At 40.9% G+C, this 25,657-nt stretch overlaps 4 protein-coding genes across 4 annotated transcripts; 3 read left to right on the top strand and 1 right to left on the bottom strand.

The window, feature by feature from the left end:
• The first annotated feature begins 879 nt into the window (after nt 1-879).
• Nucleotides 880-5,669, top strand: LOC117480355 (transmembrane protein 222-like). Its single transcript, XM_034127650.1, has 6 exons — nt 880-1,031; nt 1,259-1,343; nt 1,768-1,799; nt 1,894-1,990; nt 2,076-2,206; nt 4,984-5,669. The coding sequence occupies exons 1-6, from the start codon at nt 913-915 to the stop codon at nt 5,069-5,071; spliced, it is 552 nt and encodes a 183-aa protein (XP_033983541.1). The 5' UTR covers nt 880-912; the 3' UTR covers nt 5,072-5,669.
• Nucleotides 5,670-6,412: 743 nt separating this feature from the next.
• LOC117480354 (trophoblast glycoprotein-like) lies at nt 6,413-8,277 on the top strand. Its single transcript, XM_034127649.1, has 2 exons — nt 6,413-6,675; nt 7,305-8,277. The coding sequence occupies exons 1-2, from the start codon at nt 6,413-6,415 to the stop codon at nt 8,275-8,277; spliced, it is 1,236 nt and encodes a 411-aa protein (XP_033983540.1).
• A 3,090-nt stretch (nt 8,278-11,367) lies between these two features.
• Nucleotides 11,368-15,658, top strand: kdf1a (keratinocyte differentiation factor 1a). The gene is made up of 4 exons (XM_034127648.1): nt 11,368-11,724; nt 12,026-13,068; nt 13,421-13,501; nt 14,806-15,658. The coding sequence occupies exons 2-4, from the start codon at nt 12,045-12,047 to the stop codon at nt 14,889-14,891; spliced, it is 1,191 nt and encodes a 396-aa protein (XP_033983539.1). The 5' UTR covers nt 11,368-11,724; nt 12,026-12,044; the 3' UTR covers nt 14,892-15,658.
• Nucleotides 15,659-19,218: 3,560 nt separating this feature from the next.
• Nucleotides 19,219-20,522, bottom strand: nr0b2a (nuclear receptor subfamily 0, group B, member 2a). The gene is made up of 2 exons (XM_034127927.1): nt 19,922-20,522; nt 19,219-19,805 (listed from the first exon to the last, which is right to left on the bottom strand). The coding sequence occupies exons 1-2, from the start codon at nt 20,454-20,456 to the stop codon at nt 19,564-19,566; spliced, it is 777 nt and encodes a 258-aa protein (XP_033983818.1). The 5' UTR covers nt 20,457-20,522; the 3' UTR covers nt 19,219-19,563.
• Nucleotides 20,523-25,657: the final 5,135 nt, after the last annotated feature.

Below are 25,657 nucleotides of genomic sequence, written 5' to 3'. Positions count from 1 at the left end.
ACATCACTAACTAGGCTGGGAAGATACACTGCTGGTGAGTTTACGGTATGAACTCTCTTATATCCTGCTCATTCATCAGTGTCTGCTTTACTGCTGACTACTGTGAAACAAATATGAGGACAGTACATCACAAGCATGAGTAGTTAGGGGGGCATCTCCTGCCCCATATACCATACAGTAATGAGGTGACCCAGTTTTGGGGGTAGTGGAGGATACATTGATAAAGCACACAGCCGAGTCTGGCAGTTTGGGTGCCGAATAACACTGAAGGGACAGATCTGAAAATCTATCAATCTGTAAATGTTTGATAAATGGATACCAACATAATCCTGATTTAAATAACACATGAGCACAGCCTCTTTATGTTTAAAGCTCCCTGTGATGGAATAATCTCAGTTGATCCACATAACTTCAAAAAACATTATCATAGAATCAGGTGTACACGTGCCTAATAAAACCTTTATTTATGTTTTCAAACTTTCTTAATCCTATCACTTTTTTTATTTTATACTTTGTTTAATTTGTGACGCATTTATCGTCATAATTGTGGTTGTATATAAAAAAACATTGCAGTGGCTTTTCCGTTTACTGGTTTAAGAAAGTAAAACATTGAAACAAAGGTAGGCCTACACGGACTACCTAGAAAGACTTAAAAATTAAATATACAATTTACAGAATGAAAATGAATAAAAACAACATTATTGTAATCGTAGAAACAAAAGACTGAGACCTTGCAAAAGTCCTCCTTTATCCTTTATAAATGACCGTACCCAAACGCCACGCTCAACACACAAATGAGGGGTGTTGCGTTCAATGACCGACAGATGGCTCGGTTTATCCGTGGAGACGCGCTTTCACGTCGCCTTGCGCCGCCTGTGCGTCACTTATCTCCGGTCACTCCTCCTGGCAGTGATGGCGGAAGTGGACGAAACCGACATCATGATGAACTACCACGGAGACTTCTTAAAAGGCGACAAAAAAAACAACCGCTACCCGTATTGCATCGTCTGGACGCCTATTCCTATTTTATCGTAAGAAGCTCTAACACATGCTGCATTTCTTGCTAGCGTACCTGCAACGTTACAGCGGGTTGTTATGTTGCTAATGTCAGATGACATGATGACAGGTTTATGTTAGCTGGTTGAATCTCATGTTGTTTACAGTACTTGCTTTAAGCGAATGATTGCATACAATGTACTCCACGTCCTCTACCTAATGTATTCTGATCCTACTGTTTTGTGATGGGTGCATTCTGCAGGTGGGTGTTCCCCTTCATTGGTCACATGGGTATATGCACCTCTGCTGGAATTATACGAGATTTTGCAGGATCATACTTTGTCTCGGTGAGTAGGCCTACTGCTTTAGAAAAAGTAATATGATATGTATTTATTAGCTACAGTAGTTAGTTTCACGTCTAATGAAATGGCATAGGTAATTGCAGTCATTGAGTAATTCATGCTGACTTACTCAATGACTGAATTGTTTTGATTATCTTAAACCTTAAAGATACACTTTTGCGTGAGATATGTTTTTTATATACTTTTAACCTTTGTACACCCCCTTAGAATATTGTCTGCATTTTTTTTAATGTAGTAGTATTTTCTAATATTTTTTATCATAATTGTTTCTATTTTAGATGTATGTTTCTAGTCTATGCACTAATACACCAGACCAGAGCATATTCCTTGTATGTAAAAACCTACTTGGCCATAAACAAGATTATGATTCATTCAATGTTTTACAATTTAAATTTGGATTTTTTTTCAGGAAGATAACATGGGCTTTGGAAGACCTACAAAGTAAGTTTCTTACTTAAAATACTGTCAAAAAGTATTTGGGTCACACCTTATGACACAGTTTAATGAACATATGGATTGTTTACTATTATCACAGGTATTGGAAGCTTGATGTGGACAAAGTTTGTGGCAATGGAGCTGCTATATGGGACAAAGCAGTGCACGACGCCTCTGAGGAATACAAATGTAGGCCGGTAAGACGATATTTAGGATTTTTGAAACTTATATTTCCCCTTGATTATTCACATTGTAATAAAACATTTTTCTGTTTTGTTTAAGCACAATCTGTGCTTAGATAACTGCCATTCCCACGTTGCCATGGCCCTCAACCTTATGCGCTACAACAACAGCACGTCTTGGAACATGATAAAACTGTGTGCGCTGTCTCTTATTCATGGAAAACATGTGAGGTAAGTTTTTAAGACTCATCCTGCCATTTGTTTTACCAAAAAAGACACTTCATACATAAAGAACCCAGCCACACTTCCAGGTTACCATCTTGTTAATAGGTTAAAATAATTTACTACAGAGTGCTTATTTGCATTGATTACACCATAGCATTTGTGTCTTAAACATTTTGTCTGGCAACAACAGTTACTTTGTTAAGACTTATCAGATTTACTTACTGTTACATTATAATTACAATACATTTTGCAAATATTGATTCTGTTAAAGGTCCCATGTCATGGCCATTTCTACTGATCATAATTCCATTGTTGAGGTCTACTAGAATAGATTTACATTGTTCAATGTTCCAAAATCACATTGGTTTTCTCATACAGCATCTCTGTTTAGTAGGACTGCTCGATTATGGCAAAAATCATAATCTCGATTATTTGGGTCAATAATTGATATCACGATTATTAAAAACGATTATCCATTTACTTTGAAAACATCCACAATGTGAACAGTATGTTTTTAACAGTTGATTACCCTGAACGTTAAGTATAATTCAATTGAAAAACCAATATTCTTTTTTTAGAAACATTACATTTAAAAAAAAAAAAAAAATCAATAATCGTTTTATTTAAATTATGTTGTTTTCATAATCGTTTCAAGCCAAAATCGTAATTGCGATTAAAATACGATTAATTGAGCAGCCCTACTGTATAGTATGTGTATTCACTCTCTGTCCTACACGCCTTGTTGGAGCTCCTGCCCACCCCCCTCCCTATGAGCCCACTGTGCTCTGATTGGTCAGCTCGCCCACTCTGTTCTGATTAGTCAACCACCGTTACAGCTGAACATCAGTGTTTATGTGTTACAATGGCGTTTGTTAGCAACCAGAAAATGACACCAGTAATGACAAACAGATGAGAATGCTGCGTGGGGTCTGGGTGCCGTGTTGCGGGGCTCGCTGCTCCGCCCTTTGAGGCTCGAGGAGCGGACAGTGTGAGCTGGATTACTGGTGTCGTTTCCTGGTTGCTGCGTGGGGTCTGCGAGACACCGCGGAGCTCAGCCTGAGCACACACACACACTCACAGCCTGAGCTCCGAGTGTGTGTGTGTACGGAGCTCCGCGCAGCTGTGTGTGTGTGTGTGTGTGTGTGTGTGTGTGTGTGTGTGTGTGTGTGTGTGTGTGTGTGTGTGTGTGTGTGTGTGTGTGTGTGTGTGTGTGTGTGTGTGTGTGTGTGTGTGTGTGTGTGTGTGTGTGTGTGTGTGTGTGTGTGTGTGTGTGTGTGTGTGTGTGTGTGTGTGTGTGTGTGTGTGTGTGTGTGTGTGTGTGTGTGTGTGTGTGTGTGTGTGTGTGTGTGTGTGTGTGTGTGTGTGTGTGTGTGGTGTGTGTGTGTGTGTGTGTGTGTGTGTGTGTGTGTGTGTGTGTGTGTGTGTGTGTGTGTGTGTGTGTGTGTGTGTGTGTGTGTGTGTGTGTGTGTGTGTGTGTGTGTGTGTGTGTGTGTGTGGCACCGCGGCTGAGTGTGTGTGTGTGTGTGCGGAGCTCCGCGGCTGAGTGTGTGTGTGTGTGCGGAGCTCCGCGGATTGGTCCATTTGGACTTCGTTACGTCAATAGGACCCGGAAGGAAAAAATGGAAAAAGAAAAATCTCCAACGAGGCGTTCTGGGGCAGCATGGACACGTCTTTTCTGTGTTAGAGTTTTACTCGCTACAGGGTGTAGCAATGAAACCTGAACATATTAAACAGTCTTTCTGTTTTGTGTTGATGATGTTTGTGACATCACAGGGGTTTGATCAAATCATGTACATTTTTATTTGTTTGGCCCAAAGTCGAAAATCACATATAATCCTCACACTGCTTAAGGATTTCTACAACACATGTCTCCATGAGGCCCTGAAGCACCAGGCCAGCACGCTGGACAATTTAGGCTTCTATATTTGCAGTCTGGGGTCTTCAGGTTTACCTTTTTGCAGGTGGGATACAGAATATTGCCACCTGCTAGTATGGAAAAGTTTCTCCTTTCATACAGATGCAGCATGTATGCGCTAGTTTTTGTGTTGTGTTTAAGTGCAACTTTTTGGCCAAGACACAGGGGACATGTGGCGAGACATCACAGCTAGTTTTTTGAAGTTGGGTTTGTTTGTCTGGGCCTTTAGAACCCAATTTTGATTAACAAAACTCCATGGAAAGAAAGGAAACTTCAATGGGCAAAAGACTTGTCGTACTGACAGTGAAGACAGAAGAAGCATTCGCTAAATCACAAAGTTAACAGAAGGAAAACATTGTTACTCACAGTACTGGACCAAACACACCTAAAGCATTGTCATCACTAACATGTACACAGTCGTTTAAATTGGTCTGCTGCTGGATGCTGGTGAGCATTGGGAGACATATGGCTAAGAGAACCCGCCTCATAATTCTCCGGTGACCCACATAGAGATGCCGGTGTTTGTGCTGCCTCTGCACATACACTCCCGCTGCACAGGAGTCTGTTGAACAGTAGGGGAGTTGTGTAATTCATCAATGACAGCAGAGCCCCCCAATGTGTCACACCTGAAGGTCACCTCTCCGGTGTGGGGCTCCCTGCGCCGGCTGGGTAGAGAGGACAGCAGGGCACAGGTGGGGTGCATTCAGGGGCGGAGAGAGGAGCCGTGGGCCCCTGGGAGTAAATAGATCGGACCATGTGATTTCAACACACACACAATAGAGGGTATTTTACCCTCTCTGCCACACACTCTCCGTATCCAGGTGTTAATAATTACTCTAACACACATTACCCTCTCTGTATCCTTCAGCTGGGCGGCCTTCCTCAAGACTTGGCTTCCCTTCTTCATGATCTTCGGAATTCTCGGCACGTTCATCTTCACGTTCAACCTGCATTAAGGGACCAGGCAGGCAATCGGGAGGACTCACAGACTTTGGCTAAACTTTATACATTGTCTTCGGCTGTTGACATGAAATTGTTTTGACGGGACATTTGTTTCATGTACACAAAATCCAGATGATGGACTTCATTGTGTGTTAGGGATCTATTCTCTAGGGGGGTATTTAAGGGCAAACCATACTGTAGCTGTCTGTGCGTAGTTTTGAAATCAATAGTATGTTTTTACCATTTATTTTATTTAAGTTTTTATGATTGAATTGTTTTTTTATACAGTGGGTTCTGTGTTTATGTTTTGTTTATCTGGGGGATTATAAAATGGTTATACCACAGAACTGTTGAGATGTACTTTTCCAAGAATGGCAATGATGAATGTGTTTTCTGACTGGCTAATGTTCATATCGGTGAGGAATAACTCTAAAATTGATCAAAAAATCTTAACGCTAAAAGCATTCATCAACTATTTGTGTAGGAGTTATGAGACGCTACCAAAAAGAGATAAGGAGGACCCATCTGTGAAAAACCGAGGTACTGTCATGCTGTAAAAAACCTACATTAAATCCCGTTTCTTTTGGTGTATAAATACAAGTATATGTTTTATCTTTCCGTGTATTATTTGCTCCTCTCCAGACAGAATTTGAATCCTTACATCCTTAAGTTACTTTAACTGTAATTTAATGGCAATACTATAATACTTATGTCCGTTTTTTGTTTACTTTGTTGATGGTATGTACCCAAAAGAGTATTATTCATTACAGCTGCAAGAATTAGTTGATCTAAAGAGTTATTTGTCATGCAAAAAATGACAGAAACCACATCTAATGTGCAGATATACTGCATCACCTCGGACTCTTAGACTAGGCTGGACCTTTTGACTTTCTTCTAACAATGTATAGGTGAATAATTGATTAATCTAGAAACTAATTGGTATATTAACAGTTCATGGAAGTAATCATTAGGTGCAGCCCAACCATATAATCGTACATTTCTGTTTCTGTGATTTATCTGTTTCTGTGACCTTATTGGATGCTGGATGTGCTGTATTCAGCTTTTCAGACTGCTGTAGGTCACAGGCTGTAGATGCCCTAATCGTCCTCTGTACCTTTAAGGGACCCACGTACCTTTTTCATCCAGCACCATCTGCGTTATATGAACCGACATCAATTTAGGGGGACCTTCATCCCCAGAGTGGAGCAGATGAGGAGGGGCTCGCGCTGAAGCTCTCTCTCTGCAGCATATATTCACTTGGAGGGAACAAAAGCTGTGTACAGAATATTAAAATTGTTCTTCTGTAATTCAATACATCTTTTTAAACTTACATTTTCATTGATCATAATTTAGAGATGTGTGTTTTTGCAGTCCGGCTGTTTTTGGGAGTCCTTTTCTGTGCACCGCGCTCACAGTGCTTGGAGTGTCCTTTTGGCTGTGAGTGCTTTGCTGTCAGTCACACAGTGAAATGTGTTTCTAAAGATCTGCTCACGGTGCCACAAAGTATTCCAGGATATGCAAAGACCGTCATCATCGCAGGGAATAATATTCTCCAGATCGGACCTGATTCCTTTGCAGAGCTGGAGAATGTCAGCAACATCATTTTGAGCAATAATAGGTAAGAATATCACAGTTTATTTTAGTTTCATTACATATCAAGCCATATTACATGCTTACTCTGTTGATGTGTATCTAATAGATACAAAATGTTCTTTGGTATGCACAATTTGATTGTTTTACAGCCGATACAGATGAATAACCAATTGCTTCTTATGACTGATAATAATATGATTTTATATTTCACACTCATGTAATTTTTCAGTTCATAACCCGTAGTTTATGCGCACCTGAGGGTAAGGAAGGCGATATATTGAGAAAAGTTGGGTTGCCCTTCAATGTTCTTTTTAGTTTTTTCATGCATCAGAAAACTTGTATTGCAAATTACAATATTGTTGTCTTCCTCTAAAACTGTAAAACCTTCACACTTTAAAGGTGCAAACCATCACATAGGCTACTGTAGTGTAGTGTTTATATACTGCTTGTTAAGTCAAAGAAACAGTTTGGTTTTGAATGTATCAGCTATAATTGTATTACAGTAAAAATAAACCAACTTCTTAATGTCAGACAATAACTGTTCTGCAGCCATACATATTGTGCCTTCCTAATGTTTATATCTCTGAGTGTGGTTTTATGGTTTATATGCCCAATACATAAAGAAAGGTGTTACAGTGTTAGTCATCTTCCCAGGATTACAGAGATGGCATCCCACAGCTTCTCTGCCCTCAGCAACCTGCGCTTCCTGGACCTCAGTGAGAACCATCTGGCCCTCATCCACCCAGAAGCCCTCAGCATACCCGGCAGCCCCCTTCAGGAGCTCAACCTGAGCCACTCGCTGAGCAACTTCACCGCTCTGACGGACCTCATCACGGCTCTGCGCTGGGGGGGCCTCGGGGGGCTCCTCCGCCTCGACCTCTCTGGGAACCACCTCGTCCTGCTGCCCCCGGGGATGTTCTCGCACCTTCCCAACCTGCAGCACCTCTTCCTCACCAACAACTCCCTTAAGGCCGTCTACAGTGGAACCTTCTCTGGTATGAACCACCTGCAGCTGCTGGACCTCACACACAACGCCTTCACGACGGTCAGCGCTGATGCTCTAGAGGAGCTGGAGATGCTCGGCAACATCCGAATCCTCCTTGGAGACAACCCTTACACCTGCTCCTGTGAGATCAGTCATTTTGTTGCCTGGCTGAATGAATCCAGAGCCCAGGTGGATGTGGATGCTGTGAGGTGTGCCTCACCGGGGGGGTTAAGTGACACCCGGCTGCAAGGGCTCGGTGTCCACGCCCTTGGATGTGTGGTTCCTGTCCAAGAAGAGGCGGATGATCTCACCCTGCAGACATCCTACGTCCTGCTGGGGCTGGTGCTCGGTTTAGTGGGCATGGTCTTTCTCTTCGTGCTCTATCTGAATCGCAAACGTATGAAGACGTGGATCATTGAGATGAGAGATGCATGTCGGGATGTGTTGGAGGGATACCACTACCGATTTGAGCTGGACTCGGACCCTCGACTGGGGCAGATCTCTAAAGATGGCGGAAGCGGGGTACGAGGGCATTCAGGATTAGATACGTCTCAGCAGCTGCCAAGTGACACCCATATTGTCCAGCTTCCTACAGACACTCAGGTTAAACAGCTGACGACCTCTCCACATGTGAAACTATGATCGTTTAATGAAGCTAGAGACTCATTTGACAGTGAGTGATGTAGATGTGAATAGTCAATGCCAGTACATTTACAGTTGAGGTATTTAGGATTCCTACTGCATTGGAGAAGAAAAAAATACCTCAAAGTGCCTTTGTGTTTTCTCAAGGCACACGTTTCTGTAAATCGACCTACATTTTGTGTGTTTATTATACCTTTTATAAAAACATAGGCTAAATAACAGACTATTAAAGAACACAAGATTCACAGAAAATACAAACATATACAAAATAAACCCTAACAAAATAATAAAAAAATAAATAAAGGGGCCGAAGGACTTCAAAAATAAAGGGCACACATTAAAACAATATAATCAAAGTTTAGCTGTCTAGAAGGAGGAATTTATATTGAAACTGTCTGGATCTATGTTTTGAGGTGTGGTAATGCATGATAAACATGGAAAATCATATAGCACTAGTAAAAAAAAAAAGGTGTCGAAGATGTGTTTGTTACAAGACAATGTTAATGTCGATGTACTGTTCATTTAGGTGTTGATATGGACGAAGATTATAGAAGGGAATTACATTTTAAGCATCAATATGTATGGATTACTTTAAAGCACGTATGTATTTCAGACACTGTTTAGTGCATGTGTAATTCTCTGCAGAGGGATTTGAAGGGTTGTCTAATTATTTTCAGCTCTAGAAAATGTATTTAAAGAGAGAACTTTGGGAAGGATGGATCTTGATTCTTGTTTTTCTACTGTATTATTGTTTATGTAACTGTAATTGACACACTATTTATATCTTGAGTAAGGGGCAGGCAAATAAGACTTTCCTCTCAATGCACCTTTTTGGTCAAGGAAAGAACTGATGCGTTAAGACATCATTAGCAGATCAAATAAAACATACATTAATTTGACAACATTACATCATATAAATCATGTGAAGAATAGGTTTCATGAATCTTTAATATGTTAGGATTTATAATGTGACCAGTATTATATTATTGATATGAATATATATATATATATATATATATATATATATATATCAAACCTACCGTAGACAAGTATTGTATTAACAATAATTACAATTCAATTAAACTTGATGTATTTAATTTGTTGTGCCCCTGTTTTATTGGGACCACAAGACTAATATTTTTCCCCAGGTAGGATGGCCTTACTTTTTCCAGTTTAAACAGCGGGTGATTAAGTGTTTCCAAAGAGGGAAAATAGGGCGAAATGAAAAATATTGCTTTGCTTTGCGGCTGTGCAGCTCTGTACGCATGTCAGACCTAGGGTCCGTGTTTGTGTTCATAGCATGTGTGTGCATGTATGAAGAAGTCTGCATGCAGAGGTGCGAGAAGTAGCTACTCAGATCTTGTACTTCAGTAAAAGTAGAAGTACCAGAGAGTAAGAATACTCTGTTACAAAAGTCCTGCATTTAAAATGTTACTCAAGTAAAAGTACAAAAGTACTAAAGTATTAGCATCAGAATATACTTAAAGTACCAAATGTAAAAGTACTCATTGTGCAGATTGGCCCATTACAGATATATTTAGGCCCAATTCCAAACCACGCCCTACACCCTACCCCTACACACTACTCCTCCGTTTGCGCGTTCGCGCGGAGGGTCCGCCACATTAAGTGCTGTTCCAAACCAACGAGTGTGGAGCGGTGTGGAGGGGGAGTGGGTTATCAAGCCCTCATACAAACAGCGAGTCTGCATCGGTGCTAACTGGAGACCGGTCTCTACCTGACCGGACTCAACGCTGTGTGTGTCCGTCAGTTCCAGCAAACATCCACTGATAAATTGCGATGTTAACAACCTCATGATAACCTCATATTTTTTTAACTTAGGATCATACCTGTGTTTAGTCTAGAAAAAGGTAAATGTGTGCATTTTATTATTATATATTTACAGATTGTTGCAAAAACTAAGAAGCTTGTAAAAATCAGGTTGAAAAACTAAAAGAGCTTTACACAAAAGTAACACAATTAAAGATGTTTGGAGTTTTATTTTAGTTATTAATTTAATTTTTTCTAAGTCTAAGAGATGCTGATTTGAAACCGTTGTTACATACAGTTACGGCATTTCCTGTTTCTGCCGGAGAGAGGGGAGTTTGTCCCAAAGCTTGCCGCTGTATTTACTCCCTCCATCTGACAGGAGGGAGCCTCGTTGAGCTGCGACTGCGAGTGTCACTCCACGGAGTTCACTCCATCAGGGAGGGGGAGTGTGTAGGGGTAGGGTGTAGGGCGTGGTTTGGGATTGGGCCATCATGTTTTGATTATAGTTATGCATGCATTAAAGTGTTATCAAAGCTGGTAAAGTTGCAGATAGTTTTAATGACTACTGCAGGGTAGCTTGTGAATTTACATTAAAGTCTTAAAGTGTTGATTATATTTCAAATCATTTTACAAAATCTGCAAAGTAACTAAAGGTATTAAATAAATGTAGTGGAGTAAAAGTACACAATTTACCTCTGAATTGTGGTGGAGTAGAAGTAAATATTCAAGTAAAGTACAAGTACCTCAACATTGTACTTAAGTACAGTACTTGAGTAAATACTTAGTTACTTCCAACCTCTTTCTACATGTCACACAATGTAAAGCCCCCTGGGCAAGACACTTCACCCCAAATTGCTCCTGTGGGGATTGCCCACAGTATTGAGTATGTAAGTGGTTTTGGATAAAAGCGTCTAACAAGTGACATGTAATGTAAAGCGTAGAGTTTCACCATTAGTTGCTATGTTGCTTCACATTGTTACAGATTACAATCTGATCAAAGATTTCTCAATTTTGATCAGATTTGCAGCAATTTGCTTTTAGCTATTCTCTTTGCTGTCCTTAGTGTCTTTCCCTCTTGTTTCCTTCTGCTTTTTACATTGTATTCGTTTTTTTATATCAAGTTAGTTAACAATACAATAACACAAATAAACAGAAATATTTAAACTTAGAAATAAGCAGATGTTTATAAAACCTAATGAAGGGATAAAACATAAAAAGAGTAAAGTAAAGAAAGTCAAAACATTCCATAACAAAAACAAATAGTGACTAAAGTAGTTTTTTCCTCTTTCCTTCTTCTGTGCTTTATATCCGCCTCGCGTGACGCCACGACTCACCTGTGGGTGGGTGAAGGATCTGGGATTAGCTATAGCCGCAGGTAATAGCCAAACATTGGGAGACTCACGGCAACACAAGACTTACACAAGACTGAGTTTTACAAAAAAGAGGACACGCGGCGAATGAGCCGAGTTGTGTTTTTCGGTCGAGGCATCCGACGTTAAGTTTGCAAAGCTTGTTGTTTCGTGGAGGTAAAGTTACCTGAAAATCTGTGGGCGGTGGAAACCCGTCTTTCTTTCTCGTTGTGAAGCGTTAGCAGAAGTTTTCTCCCTGAGACTTCCGCGGTTTCCTCGCTGAACAAGTTATTTCGGGTAAACGACAACCACAAGTGTTTCTTCTTATGCGGTAAGTGAACGTTTTGTAAATACCTTAAAAACGCTTAAATGTTGAGTGAGTTTTGGTCTGAACACAACAAGCTTTTTAGAGTGCAACGAAATGACCCAAATTATTATCACGCTAGCAATCAATGCAGTCAGTTTTATTTACATTGTCAGAATTTCCTGGGAGCCTTCTGTACTGTGTTTACCACATAACGCAGGCTACTTTGTATGTGTCATGGTGCGTTTAATTCTGCAAGCCTGTGTGGCAACAACAAGGGTAGGCTAACACCTGGTTATTATTTCTAAACATGCCTCTCCCACACCAGGTCCCAGGTATTCTGAGCCATGCCTGGCCACAGCTCAGGGGCTCCCCAGGCGTCCCGCCAGCACAAACACCACAGCTCCAGCTCGAAGTACCGACAGACCCGGACTATATACAGGGACAGCACGACCAGCCAGGACTCCTGCAAGGACCCTCATGTGGAGCATAAACATGAGCACCACGCTGACCACTCCCGGCATTCAGACAACAAGTATGGTCGGAGCAAAAGCCACCCACGAAATGGCACCGCTCGGGGCTCAGAGACGATAGGATTTATCCCTGGTTCGGCGGACAGCACCCCTGCCAGTAGACATGCCTGTGGCTCGTGTGCCTCCATGGGCTGGAGTGGCTGTAAGGCTCTTATCTGCTGTATACTGACCTGCGGGTTTTATGGCAGCAGAGAGCCCTGCCTGCCTGTAAATGAGAGCTCCACAGACCACCCCCCAAAAGCAGGCAGTGAGCCTCACCCTCCTAATGGCATGGCGGTGACCAACCCCACCTGCGGGATCCCTTTGGAGCCCAGCAAGTCTACCAAAGCCTCTAAATTGCCCACGAGTGACAGCTTCCGCTACCAGGATGTGCGCTTCGCAGGTCAGATGGTCAGGTATCCAGTTGCTGCCCCCAAACGAACCCGTACGCCCGGCAGGGGGGAGACACAGCGGCCTGTCAGCAACACCAGCCTGTTGTCCCGTGACGACTATGACCTGGATGACCTGAGCGACACAGGCACAGACATTGACTCTCTGATCACCAAGAAGCTGCTGGAGCTCTACGCCCTGCACCAGATTGACCAGCTGGCCAAGTGCACCTCTGACTCCTCTTTCTCCCGCAAGACCAACGAGATCAGCGAGCTCATCTACAGCATCGCTCAGGACTACAACCTGGAGGAGCAGGAGGCCGAGTGCAAGCTGGTGCACGGGGTCATCCGCATCAGCACCCGAAAGGGCAAGAGGAACAAGAGCCATCAGTCGACAGGGCAGCGTCCCAACGGGACCCTCCCCGACAGTGGAAACGAGACCATGACCAACACTTTAGTTAGCAGTGACTGTAAGAATACCTTTAAAGCGTTTAAAATGATGAATTACTTCTGTTAATATTTATAATATACAACATGACAATTTCTTCTGTCTGACAGACTAAATATGCCAATAATCTGATCCGTCTTCCCTAAATGACTCATAGTGTCTGTTGGAGCACTGCTTTTGTTTGGCTTATAGTTTTTTTTAAAGCCCTAATACAACAGGCAGTGACCTAGCAGTAATTGGTTCATCTGAGGCAAGTTGATACAGGTTACGCTTGTCTTGGAAAACGTGTTGCACAATAGCCAAGTTGACCGGATTTATTCTTAGATGAGTGTTCATTAATGTCTGCTTGCGCTCATTTTGTCTTTCCTCCCCAGCTTTTTTTCCAGAGGTCAAAGTGTCAGAGCAGACGCCATCGGATGAGCTGGCGAGGAAAATGAGACATTACAGCGGGAGAAGTGAGTACATATTTTATAACTGGGGTGCAGTTAGGCCTGGCAATATGGCCAAAAGCTTCTATCCCGATATAGGCCATTTTATATGTCAATAAATATATTAATTTATATCCTAATATAGCCTGTTTCGTGTTAATAAATTATATAAATAAAGGGCAAAGCGTAGTTATGTTTAATTCTGTGTAAATGAAATACTTGGCATATGAGAAGTACAGAGTGGTTTTTTTTATATGATCAAAATGACAAAATGACAATAATATTGAAATTGAAATTGTAAAAAAAGAAATTATATATTCAGCTATCTACTGATTTACAAGCATGCACATAAATACAATGTTTTCAGATTAAGTCAGTGGTTTGACTAACTGACTGAGTTTGATCTTACTTTCTGAGAAATGTGAGGTGGTATGTTCTTATTATCAATGTATGCATCACAATTTATCAATATTTGATATCTTTGCTATATATTGCCATTGAAAAGCGATAAATTATCATATTGAATTATCACCATACATGTACGTCTCACTTTGGGTAACATTTAAATACACGTCTGAAGAATTCATAGTTGGGACAAAAGTGTACAAGCATGCGGTGAGCAGTTAGAGATATTGCAAATGTTCCTATTAATTGAAAGCATTGTGCTGACGGAGATACAGTCCCATTTGTCCCTGTCGTTGAGCTATAATTACTCCCTCGGTGAAGCAGTGTGTGGAGCGCAGGTCTTTGGATTCCATTGTACCGGCTGCAGCTGCAGCTGCAGGCATTCTCTCACCTTCTCTCTACTTTCCTGTAACATGCCATTCTTTAAGCAGTGAAACTCCCACATTCCTGTCCTTTTCTCTGCATATTACAATCCCTCGCTCATTAGCTGCCCCCCCCCCCCACTTCATCCGCCACCTTACACCTACCTATCAACCTGCCTCATTCTCCCCTGCAGCTCAGCGGTCATGCTACACCACCTGCCACAGCAGCAGCAGATCGAGTCACATTAAATATACGCCTCATAATGTCCCATGGTTTACTACGTCATTTTGGCCCACAACTTTAGGTACGGATGGATTACTGTGCAGCAGCCTTTCCTCTTTTTTGTTGTTCAGTGGAGAGGCGGTTAAAAACCAGGGGTGTCCCATTACACGTCTTTGAATTGTGTTTCCTAAACTTTCACATCATGGCCTGGGAATGTGTTGTCGTCCCGGGTTAAACTCTTGTGTGTCGCAGTTGTGCATGATATCTACAGTGTTGTTTATATTTCTACGACTGCTATTCTTTGATTTTCATTGAACTAAACTAAAGTCTTTCTTTCACAGCGTACTCCTCCAGCACCGCTACCGCCTACTCGGCCTACCATCGTGACACCGAAATAGACTCTTCAGGCGCTCCTCTTATTCTCTGAAGGGGCACACAGACAAAAAAAGTACCTTTCCTAACAAGCAATGTAGCCGACTAAATGGACAATGTTATCCTTTTGCTATATTGTTTTGCTGCTGTTACTAAGTGAAGCACCTTTTACCCTGGGCGGTGGTACTTCTGCTTTTAGTGGTTAATGTTTGCTATTGGAGTGTCATTTAATTTCATGCACCTTTTATCTCTCCAGCAAGTGACCCACTGAGGAAACAATTATTTTTGTACAAAGCAAAAGACAATGCAGGGTTTTTTTTGTTAATGTATGCAGTGTTTAAAGTTGTTTTGAGAAAATGAAACATGACAACACTCCTTCAGGCCAGAGGATAGAGACCGATGGTAGAATGTAACCGTCCTCATTCTTGTCTGTGATTGTGTATGCAAGCCATTGTGCGTGAACCGTATATATGTTTGGGGCTTATCCACTCCTGCCATTTAAGTCTCCTTGAAAGCATGTTTTGTCCTGAAAACTGCATTGTTAAGCCATACTTTGATGTACATATTTTTTTTATCAATGTTACTCTCTGGGTTTTTTAACCATTTGTGGCATTTCGCCGCAGTTTTTTTTTATTCACTGTTTTTAACAAAATAAAAATCTCCATGCTTGTTTATTCCATTTCGAGTGCATTCAATAATGAAATGCCTTTATGTATACAATAATTGTGTTTAACTCATCTATTTCATATTTTGGCTTATGGAAAATGGGACATACTGCTTGACGTTTGCAGAGCTTTTTTTAATGTTCTTTCACCACATAATTGTGCCATTTTGCACCATTTTCTCTCATATATCAAGTACTTTATTCCCAGGATTTTCTAATGCTTTAGCCTACTTCTCCTCTTTATGTCTTGGAATTATTGTTGTCAAGCTCGTCTCCCCGAGGTCACAGTGTTGCAGCAGGCAGCCTTTTCCGCCCTCAGCAAAATAAATAACTCGTTTGGCTGGTTCTGACAAAAAGGAAATAAAATCTAGAGGATTGTCTTTGTAATTTGTTGCAAAGGGAAGAAGCACTGCACACATCTAGAACTGGTCCTAATCCTTTGGTTAAAAATAATGAAACTTCATGAACCATAATGTCTGTTGATGCAACTGTCAATTAAAATGTGTAAAAGCTAATATCATTAGCCACAAAGCAATACAACATAGGAAGACTTCTGAATTGTAGGACTATGGAACATATTGCAACTGCACAGAAGATAGCTGCAGTAGCATCAAGAGAACAATTCTAAATTCTGGTTTATCACGATATTGGTGAAAAGAGTTTTCCTTTAGATTATTACAAATACTTAACGAAGTGCATTGAACTACAAACGAGCAGTTCCTCTGAATTCTCCTGAGCCAAATGCTGAGTTTTTATAGTTTGTGTTGTGTTGCAATAGCCCTGTGTAACCCAATTTCCTCTAGCTCTCTGCCCCCGCCAGCACATTCCTGTTTTACCTGTATGAGGTGTCAAGTAAAAGCTCACTGTTTCACAACTAGCATACCACAGGTTAAGACTAATCAAGAGGGCTTGTTCCAATCAAATCTAACCTGCAGATTAACAAACTCAGATTTTATTTAAGGATACTTTATTCAGCATTCAGATTTTCCTTTACTTACTTTTAAAATCTGATTCTTGTTTTGTGTGGAGCTTTTATTTTTTGTAAACAACAATGGCAGGTTCACTTGTTTACTGTGTCTTTGTGATCATAGCCTTTATAGTAACATGAGAAGTCCACTTTTTACCATGAGAGGGAGACAAAGTACCTAACATACAAAGGGGGCTTACTTTCCTGAATATATATAATATGTACATATATATTATATATAAGTCAATTGAGCTCTGTGAAAAGTTGTAATCACGTGTTTTTAAAGTCTCCCCTCGAGAGAAAGATACTCACCACTGATATGTTGAACTCACAGTTTGGTTTCAGGACAATCTGGTAAAACGAGAAGGAGAACACATCATGCATGAATCAGATGTGGTTTCTTAATTTGAGTTTAAGCAATACCAACAAAGTATGAGCTACGTTCTCAGTGTCACCTTACTATTTTAAAGATGCCTAAAATTTAGATTAAGAAAATAACCAACAGTGGTGTAAAGTAACTAAGTATATTTACTCAAGCAATGTTCTTAAGTACAATTTTGAGATACTTGTACTTTACTTGAGTATTTCAATGTTTTGCTACTTTGTACTGGTATTCCACTACAATTATTTAAGACCTTAACTTACTTTACAGATTTGGATTAATGATGTGAAATATAATCAACACTTAAAGTGGACCTATCATTCTATATTTAAATGATATATTGTAGGGCCATACCTATAAGGTATATTTATACGTTTCTGTTTTCAAAATACCAAACAGATCATGCATTTTAGCCATGCCTCATTTCGCTCTGTGCTGTTTGCTGTCTACTGGGCTGATTCTATGAGCTGCAGCTGACCACGCCCCCCTGCAGGAGAGGGTAGCCATGCTCTGATCAAGTCAAGAGGGGGAGAAAAAAAGATCTCTGTCCTCCGTGTTTTATTATATTGTTATAGGCCTATAGAGTCGTTATTCATTTGTTTTAAAGCTCAATAAATAACAAAGAAGACCTTTGACCGGCACTTTTCTAATTTTGTCCGGAAGATTTAAACTTTAACGGACATCTTGACCGGCGAAAGAAACTGAAACTGAAACTCTGCCGCACGGTCCCCTCGTTCCTTGGAAGAGGCGGAGAGGTGGGTGTTTGTCATCTGCTGGTGGACTAACCGGAGAGAATTACAGTGCTTGCCTCGACGGGGAGGGATTGCATTGAATTAAAGCAGCGGGAGCAAACGCTTTCTCCCTCCCCGAGGAGGGAGAAAAAAAGCCACAGCGGAGAATAAACAGAAGGGTAACCATGGTAACTATGGGCGGGAAGTCTTCTTCGCTGCTTTTGTGGCAGACTACAGCGCCACTTACAGGCCTGGCATATGTACTACAGCGTCTCCAGCGCTTTCGAGCGGCAATGGCCGGCCGTGGCCCAACCCCACATTCCCCTGATAGGTGGAGAGTTGGCCCAATAGCCGTAGCGCCACTTCTGTGACGTCATTGAAGTGTTCAAATCTGGATCAGTCTGTATCAGATCCGTTGCAGCCCCTTTTTTAGAGATTTGGGTATGGAGGAAAATAGAGAGGGTTGTGTTTTCTGACACTTGGTGAGTTCCCTGGAACACCGGGGACACATATTCATGTATAAAAGACGTACAAAAGTGCATTTTGCATGATAGGATCACCAAGTTCCAGGGAACTCACCAAGTGTCAGAAAACACAACCCTCTCTCTTTTCCTCCATACCCAAATCTCTAAAAACGGGGCTGCAACGGATCTGATACAGACTGATCCAGATTTGAACATTTCTCTGATGTCAGGATGGAGGAGCTGACCTATCAGGGGAATGAGAGGTTGCCGTGGCATGGTAACAGCATGGTAACACGACGCTCGTAACTCGGCCCCCTCCTTTGCAGGGGGGCGTGGTCAGCTCATGCAAAGACAGGGTGGAGGAGAGCAAAATAGAGCGAAATGAGGCATGGCTAAAATGCATGATCTGTTTGGTATTTTGAAAAAGAAAACGTATAAATATACCTTATATAGGTATGGCCCTACAATATATTATTCAAATATAGCATGATAGGTCCACTTTAAATAAGACTTTAGTTACACCTGGAGTAAATTCACAAGCTACCCTGCAGTATATAAAATAATTAAAACTAGCTGCACCTTTACCAGCTTTTATAACACTTTAATGATCAATAATTATAAAACATATCATATATATTATTCTGAAATGGACCGAACTGCATAATGAGTACTTTTACTTTTGGTACTTTAATTATATTTGATGCTAATACTTTTCTACTTTTACTTGAGTAACATTTTGAATGAAGGACTTTTACCTGTAACAGAGTATTCCTACCCTCTGGTACTTCTACTTTTACTCAAGTACTCGAGTACTTTTTCCACCAATGATAACCAGACGTACTGTATTACAATATGTTCATTTCTAAGTAGGTATGCTTTATTTAAGATTCATCACAAATTAGTGAAATGGTTTTTTGAAACCCATAATCACCCATATTAGTATTTTTAGGGGTAACGTCTTTTTTGTTTAATTTCTAGGAAATTCACTATGACACATTTGCTTTCAGGTCTTGACAAGAACTTAAAATAAAGGGACTTGAGCACACTTCCACAACATGTCGGTATTGATCTGTAAGTCTTGTACATAAAAATAGTGTGGCTTGCTGTGAGGACTTATACAAAACATCACTGTAATGTTAATTTACAAAAATATATTTATTAGAAATGTTCTGTATATGCAGACTTATTTACAACATTAAGGCAAGTAGAAAATATCTTCCACATAAGATGCAGAATATGAACAGTGGGTACAGTCTCTCTTTTTGTAAAAATTCTGCCTTTCAACTTCAGTGGATAACAGATTTTCCGACTAGGCTAAAGTGACCTGAGCTTCAATGCAATACAAGCAATTCATATTCACCAATTGACAGTAGTGTTGTAATTGCTTTTTTTTAGTAGTCCGCTGTCAAAAATTCCGTCATTTTATGAGGAAACATTGTTTGGGTTGGTCAGCGAGAAGTCCTGCATCAACACTGTTAAGACCATTGGATTCAACTTTCTTCAGTCCACCTGTCCTGGTCTATCTGCAGAAGAGCATGTCCACCAACAGCTCCAGCAGATCAGCCTGGCCTATCACGGGCCGGAAGAAGAGTTCAGTGATGAGGCTGGGTGTGATGCTCTGCAGCATGGAGGCTGTGAGGAGGATCCGAGCAAAGCGCTCCTGGTCCCCTGGGTGAAGGAGCTGGACCATCGCACTGAGGGCGTGCTGAGCCTCCTGCTGCAAGCCTTCCACAAACACAGCTGCCTTTAAATATGGAACATCTGTTGAAAGTAAAGACCGAAAATTAGACACTGTCACAGACATGTATAAAGCAGTTTTCTTACTCCTGGGAACTAAGTATTTGTATTTAATTTAATAAATACAGATGAATTCATACCTGGATTGAATATTGTGGTCCCTTTGAGGTATGCATACTCCTTTGGACTCAAATCCAAACTCCAAAACTTTTTAAGACAGGACCTAAGTTTGCTGACCCCAGACACAGTGGGCTGTTTCCTCTCCATATCGGGGCTCTCCTGTCGGTTAAGGAGAATCCTTTTCAGCATGCTGTCAGCAGGTGTGTCCGTCACCTCAAAGTTCACTTGCTCCTGGGCCAGACCCAGGATGAAGAGCGGTGCCCAGCAGCTTTTGAGAAGTATGAACTGGTCATTTGGTGGCATCTGGTTAAAAGCAGGTAAGTTCTTCATGAAATGGACAGTCTTAACCAGAACTGCTGACGCTTCTTTGCAGACCTCGGAGGGTCTTTTCAAGCACACTGTCCTTCGCAGCTCACAGTTGCATCGGTGAGGTATTGAATTGTAGTTTAAGCAGTTTTGGTTTGGCTTGCTGTTATCCATTTGGCTCAGGATGTTGTACAGGATAGGGTTCGAAAACCTGTCGCTGCTGGATGCACAATGACACCTGTTATCCATTTTGTCATTGATTGATTGAGATCTGTGTAGTTAAATTGTAAGAGACCTCTCAAATGATGGGCTCTCCAAGAGCTTGTGAGTACTGCTGCTGCATCTTCCAGTGTCCCTCGTATTTATAGGACCGACCCAGCCTACTAGGCGGACCTTGACTTGTCAATAGACTCTGAAAAACAACCATGTGCTCTGCCAGATGACTGATGGCATAACCCTGGGAAACCGATAAGCTTTTCTCAATGAAAAGGAGTTGCTAGAGTAATGCCTGGATATCAACAGCAGGGTAGGGCCTTATCTTGTAGCCGGTGTCATTAACCCAGGCAGTACCAAGCTACCAAGGACTGCAGGGGTAATCAGCGCCACGCCGTGTCCCTGCACCCTGCCAGCTCACACCTGGGAGCTGGAAGGAGGCCAAGCAGAGCGGGGGCATTGACCTACAAGTTATGTCCTCATGAGGTATAGCGAGTTCTTTTTTTCAAATAAATGTATCTTGTAATTTTCAAAAAGCTTTATTGGCATTCTAAAACTGCCCTTTTACCTTTGATATAAACTAACCCAATTAAAATGAACCAACATGACTTATACCAAACAGCTCTAGAGATCCAAAGCCAGGATTTTAGAAATGCTAATTGTATTTTTGCTAAAACCCAGAGACCAAGAAAATCTGACATCTATTCAGCTAATTCTCCATTTATGATATCTAAAAGGTTATTTACTCAGAAAAGGTCGGATAATGAAGTTAAACAAGTTCTGCATGCTAACTGCTAATTGAGGCTGTACACAGTGATGCTTTAAATTAAAGGAAACCTATCATGCTATATTTAAATGATATATTGTAGGGCCATACCTATATAAGGTATATTTATACGTTTCTGTTTTCAAAATACCAAACAGATCATGCATTTTAGCCATGCCTCATTTCGCTCTGTGTGCTGTTTGCTGTCTACGGGTCTGATTTTGCTGACCACGCCCCCCTGCAGGAGAGGGGAGACGTGCTCTGATCAGCTGCTGGGCTGTCAGAAGAGGGGGAGAAAAAGAGATCTCCGTGTTTTATTATATAGAGTCGTTATTCATTTGTTTTAAAGCTCAATAAATAACAAAGAAGACCTTTGACCGGCACTTTTCTAATTTTGTCCGGAAGATTTAAACTTTAACGGACATCTTGACCGGCAAAAGAAACTGAAACTGAAACTCTGCCGCACGGTCCCCTCGTTCCTTGGAAGAGGCGGAGAGGTGGGTGTTTGTCATCTGCTGGTGGACTAACCGGAGAGAATTACAGTGCTTGCCTCGACGGGGAGGGATTGCATTGCAGCGGGAGCAAACGCTTGCCTCGGGGAGGGAGAAAGAAAGCCACAGCGGAGAATAAACAGAAGGGTAACCATGGTAACCAAGTCTTCTTCACTGCTTTTGTGGCAGACTACAGCACCACCTACAGGCCTGGCATATGTACTACAGCGTCTCCAGCGCTTTCGAACGGCAATGGCCGTGGCTGTCTCCTCCTGATTGGTGGAGTTGGCCCAATAGCCGTAGCGCCACCGTCCTGACGTCAGGACAGTGTTCAAATCTGGATCAGTTTTCATCAGATCCGTTGCAGCCCCTTTTTTAGAGATTTGGGTATGGAGGAAAATAGAGAGGGTTGTGTTTTCTGACACTTGGTGAGTTCCCTGGAACACCGGGGACACATATTCATGTATAAAAGATGTACAAAAGTGCATTTTGCATGATAGGTCCCCTTTAAATACTAACTCCATCATTCAAACATGTTTACAATTGTAATCGTAATCTACGGATGCTAAGCAAGTGTAATGTTTACCATATTCACTTTTTTAAGTTAAGCATGTTTGCATGCTAACATTTACTAGTTATCATCAGTACAAAGCACAATTGAGGCTGAAGGGAAAGTCAAATTGAAGATTGGACATGATAACGACTCTAGAATCTAAAAAAAGATTACGATTTTTGCAATTCAGTCTGAGGGGGACATGGGTGTATGTCCAAAATGTAATGGCAATCTATCTATAATAGTGTTTAAGACATTTCATAAAAAACACAGGAAGTGTCAGGGGATCCCCAAAGTCAGAACGATCAATACTGAGATGAGTTTCAGGACAACGCTGAGATATTTCAGTCAGTCAGTGGTGGACAAAATTGCTTATTTTAAGGGCTTTATCATTTGGCAGGATCCTATAATATCAGATAGATGTTGTTTTTATCCTGACTCAATTAAAGTTGGCAATTTTTTCGGGGATTCCAGTTTATGACATTTGTAACCGGCGGTAAAATGTTCCACCTGTCATTTAAATGAGTTTACTCTATTACGTTATCTCCCTTGTGCCTGGCACGGAGGCTTGAGACTGATAAGCTAATTACTTTATTGTTTTCACAAATAAACAGACTCTAATTTTTAATGACAAGCTTCTTTCAATTTGACATTTAGTACCATGGACCAACTTAGGGAACACCCCATTGTAGAGTGACAGGTGACCCAATATATAACATATTATGCTCTATACTTTTGTGGGGACGGTCACAAGCCCAGCAGCCTGGAGGCATCATTATGGAAGTTTCAGAGAAGGATGTGAAACACAGCGCAGAGGGTTCAAGGTCAGTTCATAAAGTGACTAACTGCAATAAAGACATTACAAGCCAGACACTACTGGCAGCACCAGTCACCGAATGTTTGTTTTACTTCATCAGTACCTTACTCATCCCTTCAGAGAATACTCCAGAATGTTATAGCCTCGATTACTCTCCTGAAGTGATCTCATTACGATACAGTGATTATTCATGTAGTACGTGACATGTCTGTAACGTAATGGACCTCAGCTTTGAATGCATGACAAAACCAACTGCGTTATCTTCAAGAATGTGATCCTTTTAGTTTTCAGTGACCTGTAATGCACTCAGAACAACCCTCAGGCTTGATGAAGTAGGCCTACAGTCGTAAATGCTTGAGATAAGGCTCTCGTTTATAGAGGTTAGGAGCAGGCAGAGACGGACACGGAGGACAGACTCTTATCTTCACCAAGACAGTAAAAATAAAATGTCCTTGATTCTATAAATGGAGCAACTGCTGTATTCGGAGTTCAAGCAAGCAAAACAGTGCAGGTCTGATAAAGCATGATGTAATGACACTTAAAGATGTCCAGGCCTTTTTTCTAAATTATCATTGACTCAAAATGTATAAAGAAAATTGCCTGTAATATCGTTTTCAAGTTAAATAAATAATAGCACAACCATTGCATCATTTTGAAGGTAATTGTGCCAGTATAGCAACACAGTTTGCCTCTTCTCTGGCTTTAGTTTTCCCAGGTCAATGAACTCTCAGAGCTGGACTGACACTATGTTCGGTACATTACATTTAGCCTTGACGTCCTGCTAATACAGCAGAGGTACATTCACCTGGCTCTGTGTTCATAAGGTCAGCAACACAAAGGTCACAGTTACTCCACATGGTCATTTGCAATCCATGGGGAAAAATATTAAGATCATCCTGGAATTTGAAATGTGTGGAATTTAGTTCTTATACAGTTATTTCAGGTTCACAATGAAAGTAATACATATGTATATACGTATATTTAAATATGATATTTACTTACTAGACCACTATGTACTGTAAACAGTACATTTCCAGATGCAATGTGCTGCACATACATTTTCAAAACATTCAGTTTGAATAATTTTCTTGATAAAAACAAAATTCATAAGTTGAAATAAACATTTACCTTTTGATACTGGAGAAATCAAAGTCAACACTGATCAATGGTCCATCTAGTCTAATTTTACAAACTTTTGAGACTTCAACACAATAAAACAATAGTGCCATTCTGTTTTTGATCATTATGGATATTTTGTTTTGATTTGCAATCCCTCTCTCTTCTTTCTTTTCCCTTTTTTTTTTGCATTGACCTAACTGAATGACCCAATGTACTGTACTGACAGATTTTGCACTGATGTTGACATGGTAATACCTGGAAAAGCAAACCTACTAAACCAACATAACGCTAAACTCCAATACTTTTTGGGTCCTGACCAAGAGGTTATGTTTTTAAAAAAATAAAAAAACCCGCACACATGCTTTGGTCACAAAGACCGTTTCAAGACTGACTAACGGCCCGTCCACACAGCAGCGTTAAAAAAATCTTGGAGGTGGGCGTATCTGAAGCTTGGGGATTTTTTGCGAGCAAGGCACCAACAACCAATCACATGAATGTCCCGCCCCCGACATACGAAGCAAAAAAGTTTGAAGTAAACTGGATATAAACTCCCCAAACAGGCGAAAACATACCACTGTCTCTGCCACCTCCCTCCATGCCAGGCTCCTCCGGTTTATATCCCGGTAGGTAAATAGGGACTGGTCATAAAGCACCGGGTGATTCCCTACCGCTAATTTCTCCTCCAATTTTTGGAATATGAGGAAATGACCGGCGGTATGTCTCTCCCAGCATACACGCGGTTTGATTGGCTAGCGCTTGAACTGTCAGATTTGCATACACGGGATTTGATTGGCTGACGCTTCCACCTCAGCTTCAAAAGTTGAACATTGCTCAACTTTGAATCCTGAAAATCCTGAAAATCTCCGCTCGCCTGCCCACAATGCAGTTCGGCGAAAAGTGAGGCAAAGTGACGTCACCCCATTCAAAGTGAATGGGCAGAAGCGTTTCAAGATTTTTTAACGCTGCTGTGTGGACGGTCCGTAAGAGTTTTTAGTATAGCTGAGATTAATACAAAACCAAAAGCTGGCATTGAATACATTTCTAAGTAGTGTTTAGTCATCCTTTGATTAGACGTTTCCTTAATAATTATATGTTTGCACATTGTTTTATTTATAAGTTCCGATATTTAATATTGAAGGAATTGAGAAGGTCTTTTGTCTAATTAAAACAAAGCATTTATATTTTATATTCCCCAATGTGTACAAAGTATTGAAAAAAGTATTGTTACTGGTTCCAGAATAAAATAAACTTTAATACTAAAGCTGTATCTTTAATTTATAAATGTTGACTGTGACTCATCCTTTCAGATTTTCTGGTATGTCTTCCAGCCTCAATATTACTTTATTTTATTTTATTTTCTACCACAGACGGATATTTGGTGTATTTATTTGTGACACTCGGAGGGCCTAACTGGACACAGCAGAAATAAACTGGACACAGCAGGGCCTTTTGAGGGTTTTCCTGTCCAAAAATTCCTTCAGTAATTTACAA

Source organism: Trematomus bernacchii, unplaced genomic scaffold (genome assembly GCF_902827165.1).
Source record: "Trematomus bernacchii unplaced genomic scaffold, fTreBer1.1, whole genome shotgun sequence".
Lineage (NCBI taxonomy): Eukaryota > Metazoa > Chordata > Actinopteri > Perciformes > Nototheniidae > Trematomus > Trematomus bernacchii.
The sequence above is the reverse complement of the archived record's forward strand: the minus strand, read 5'-3'. Positions and strand labels throughout refer to the sequence as shown.

Excerpts from the sequence above, each read along its gene's own strand:
- LOC117480355 (XM_034127650.1), top strand. The coding sequence starts at position 913 with ATGGCGGAAGTGGACGAAACCGACATCATGATGAACTACCACGGAGAC. Across the intron at positions 1,344-1,767 it reads CAGGATCATACTTTGTCTCG|GAAGATAACATGGGCTTTGG; the intron begins GTGAGTAGGCCT and ends ATTTTTTTTCAG. Across the intron at positions 1,991-2,075 it reads AGGAATACAAATGTAGGCCG|CACAATCTGTGCTTAGATAA; the intron begins GTAAGACGATAT and ends GTTTTGTTTAAG.
- LOC117480354 (XM_034127649.1), top strand. The coding sequence starts at position 6,413 with ATGTGTGTTTTTGCAGTCCGGCTGTTTTTGGGAGTCCTTTTCTGTGCA. Across the intron at positions 6,676-7,304 it reads ATCATTTTGAGCAATAATAG|GATTACAGAGATGGCATCCC; the intron begins GTAAGAATATCA and ends TCATCTTCCCAG.
- kdf1a (XM_034127648.1), top strand. The coding sequence starts at position 12,045 with ATGCCTGGCCACAGCTCAGGGGCTCCCCAGGCGTCCCGCCAGCACAAA. Across the intron at positions 13,069-13,420 it reads CACTTTAGTTAGCAGTGACT|CTTTTTTTCCAGAGGTCAAA; the intron begins GTAAGAATACCT and ends TTTCCTCCCCAG. Across the intron at positions 13,502-14,805 it reads GAGACATTACAGCGGGAGAA|CGTACTCCTCCAGCACCGCT; the intron begins GTGAGTACATAT and ends TTTCTTTCACAG.
- nr0b2a (XM_034127927.1), bottom strand. The coding sequence starts at position 20,456 with ATGGATAACAGGTGTCATTGTGCATCCAGCAGCGACAGGTTTTCGAAC. Across the intron at positions 19,806-19,921 it reads GACCACAATATTCAATCCAG|ATGTTCCATATTTAAAGGCA; the intron begins GTATGAATTCAT and ends TACTTTCAACAG.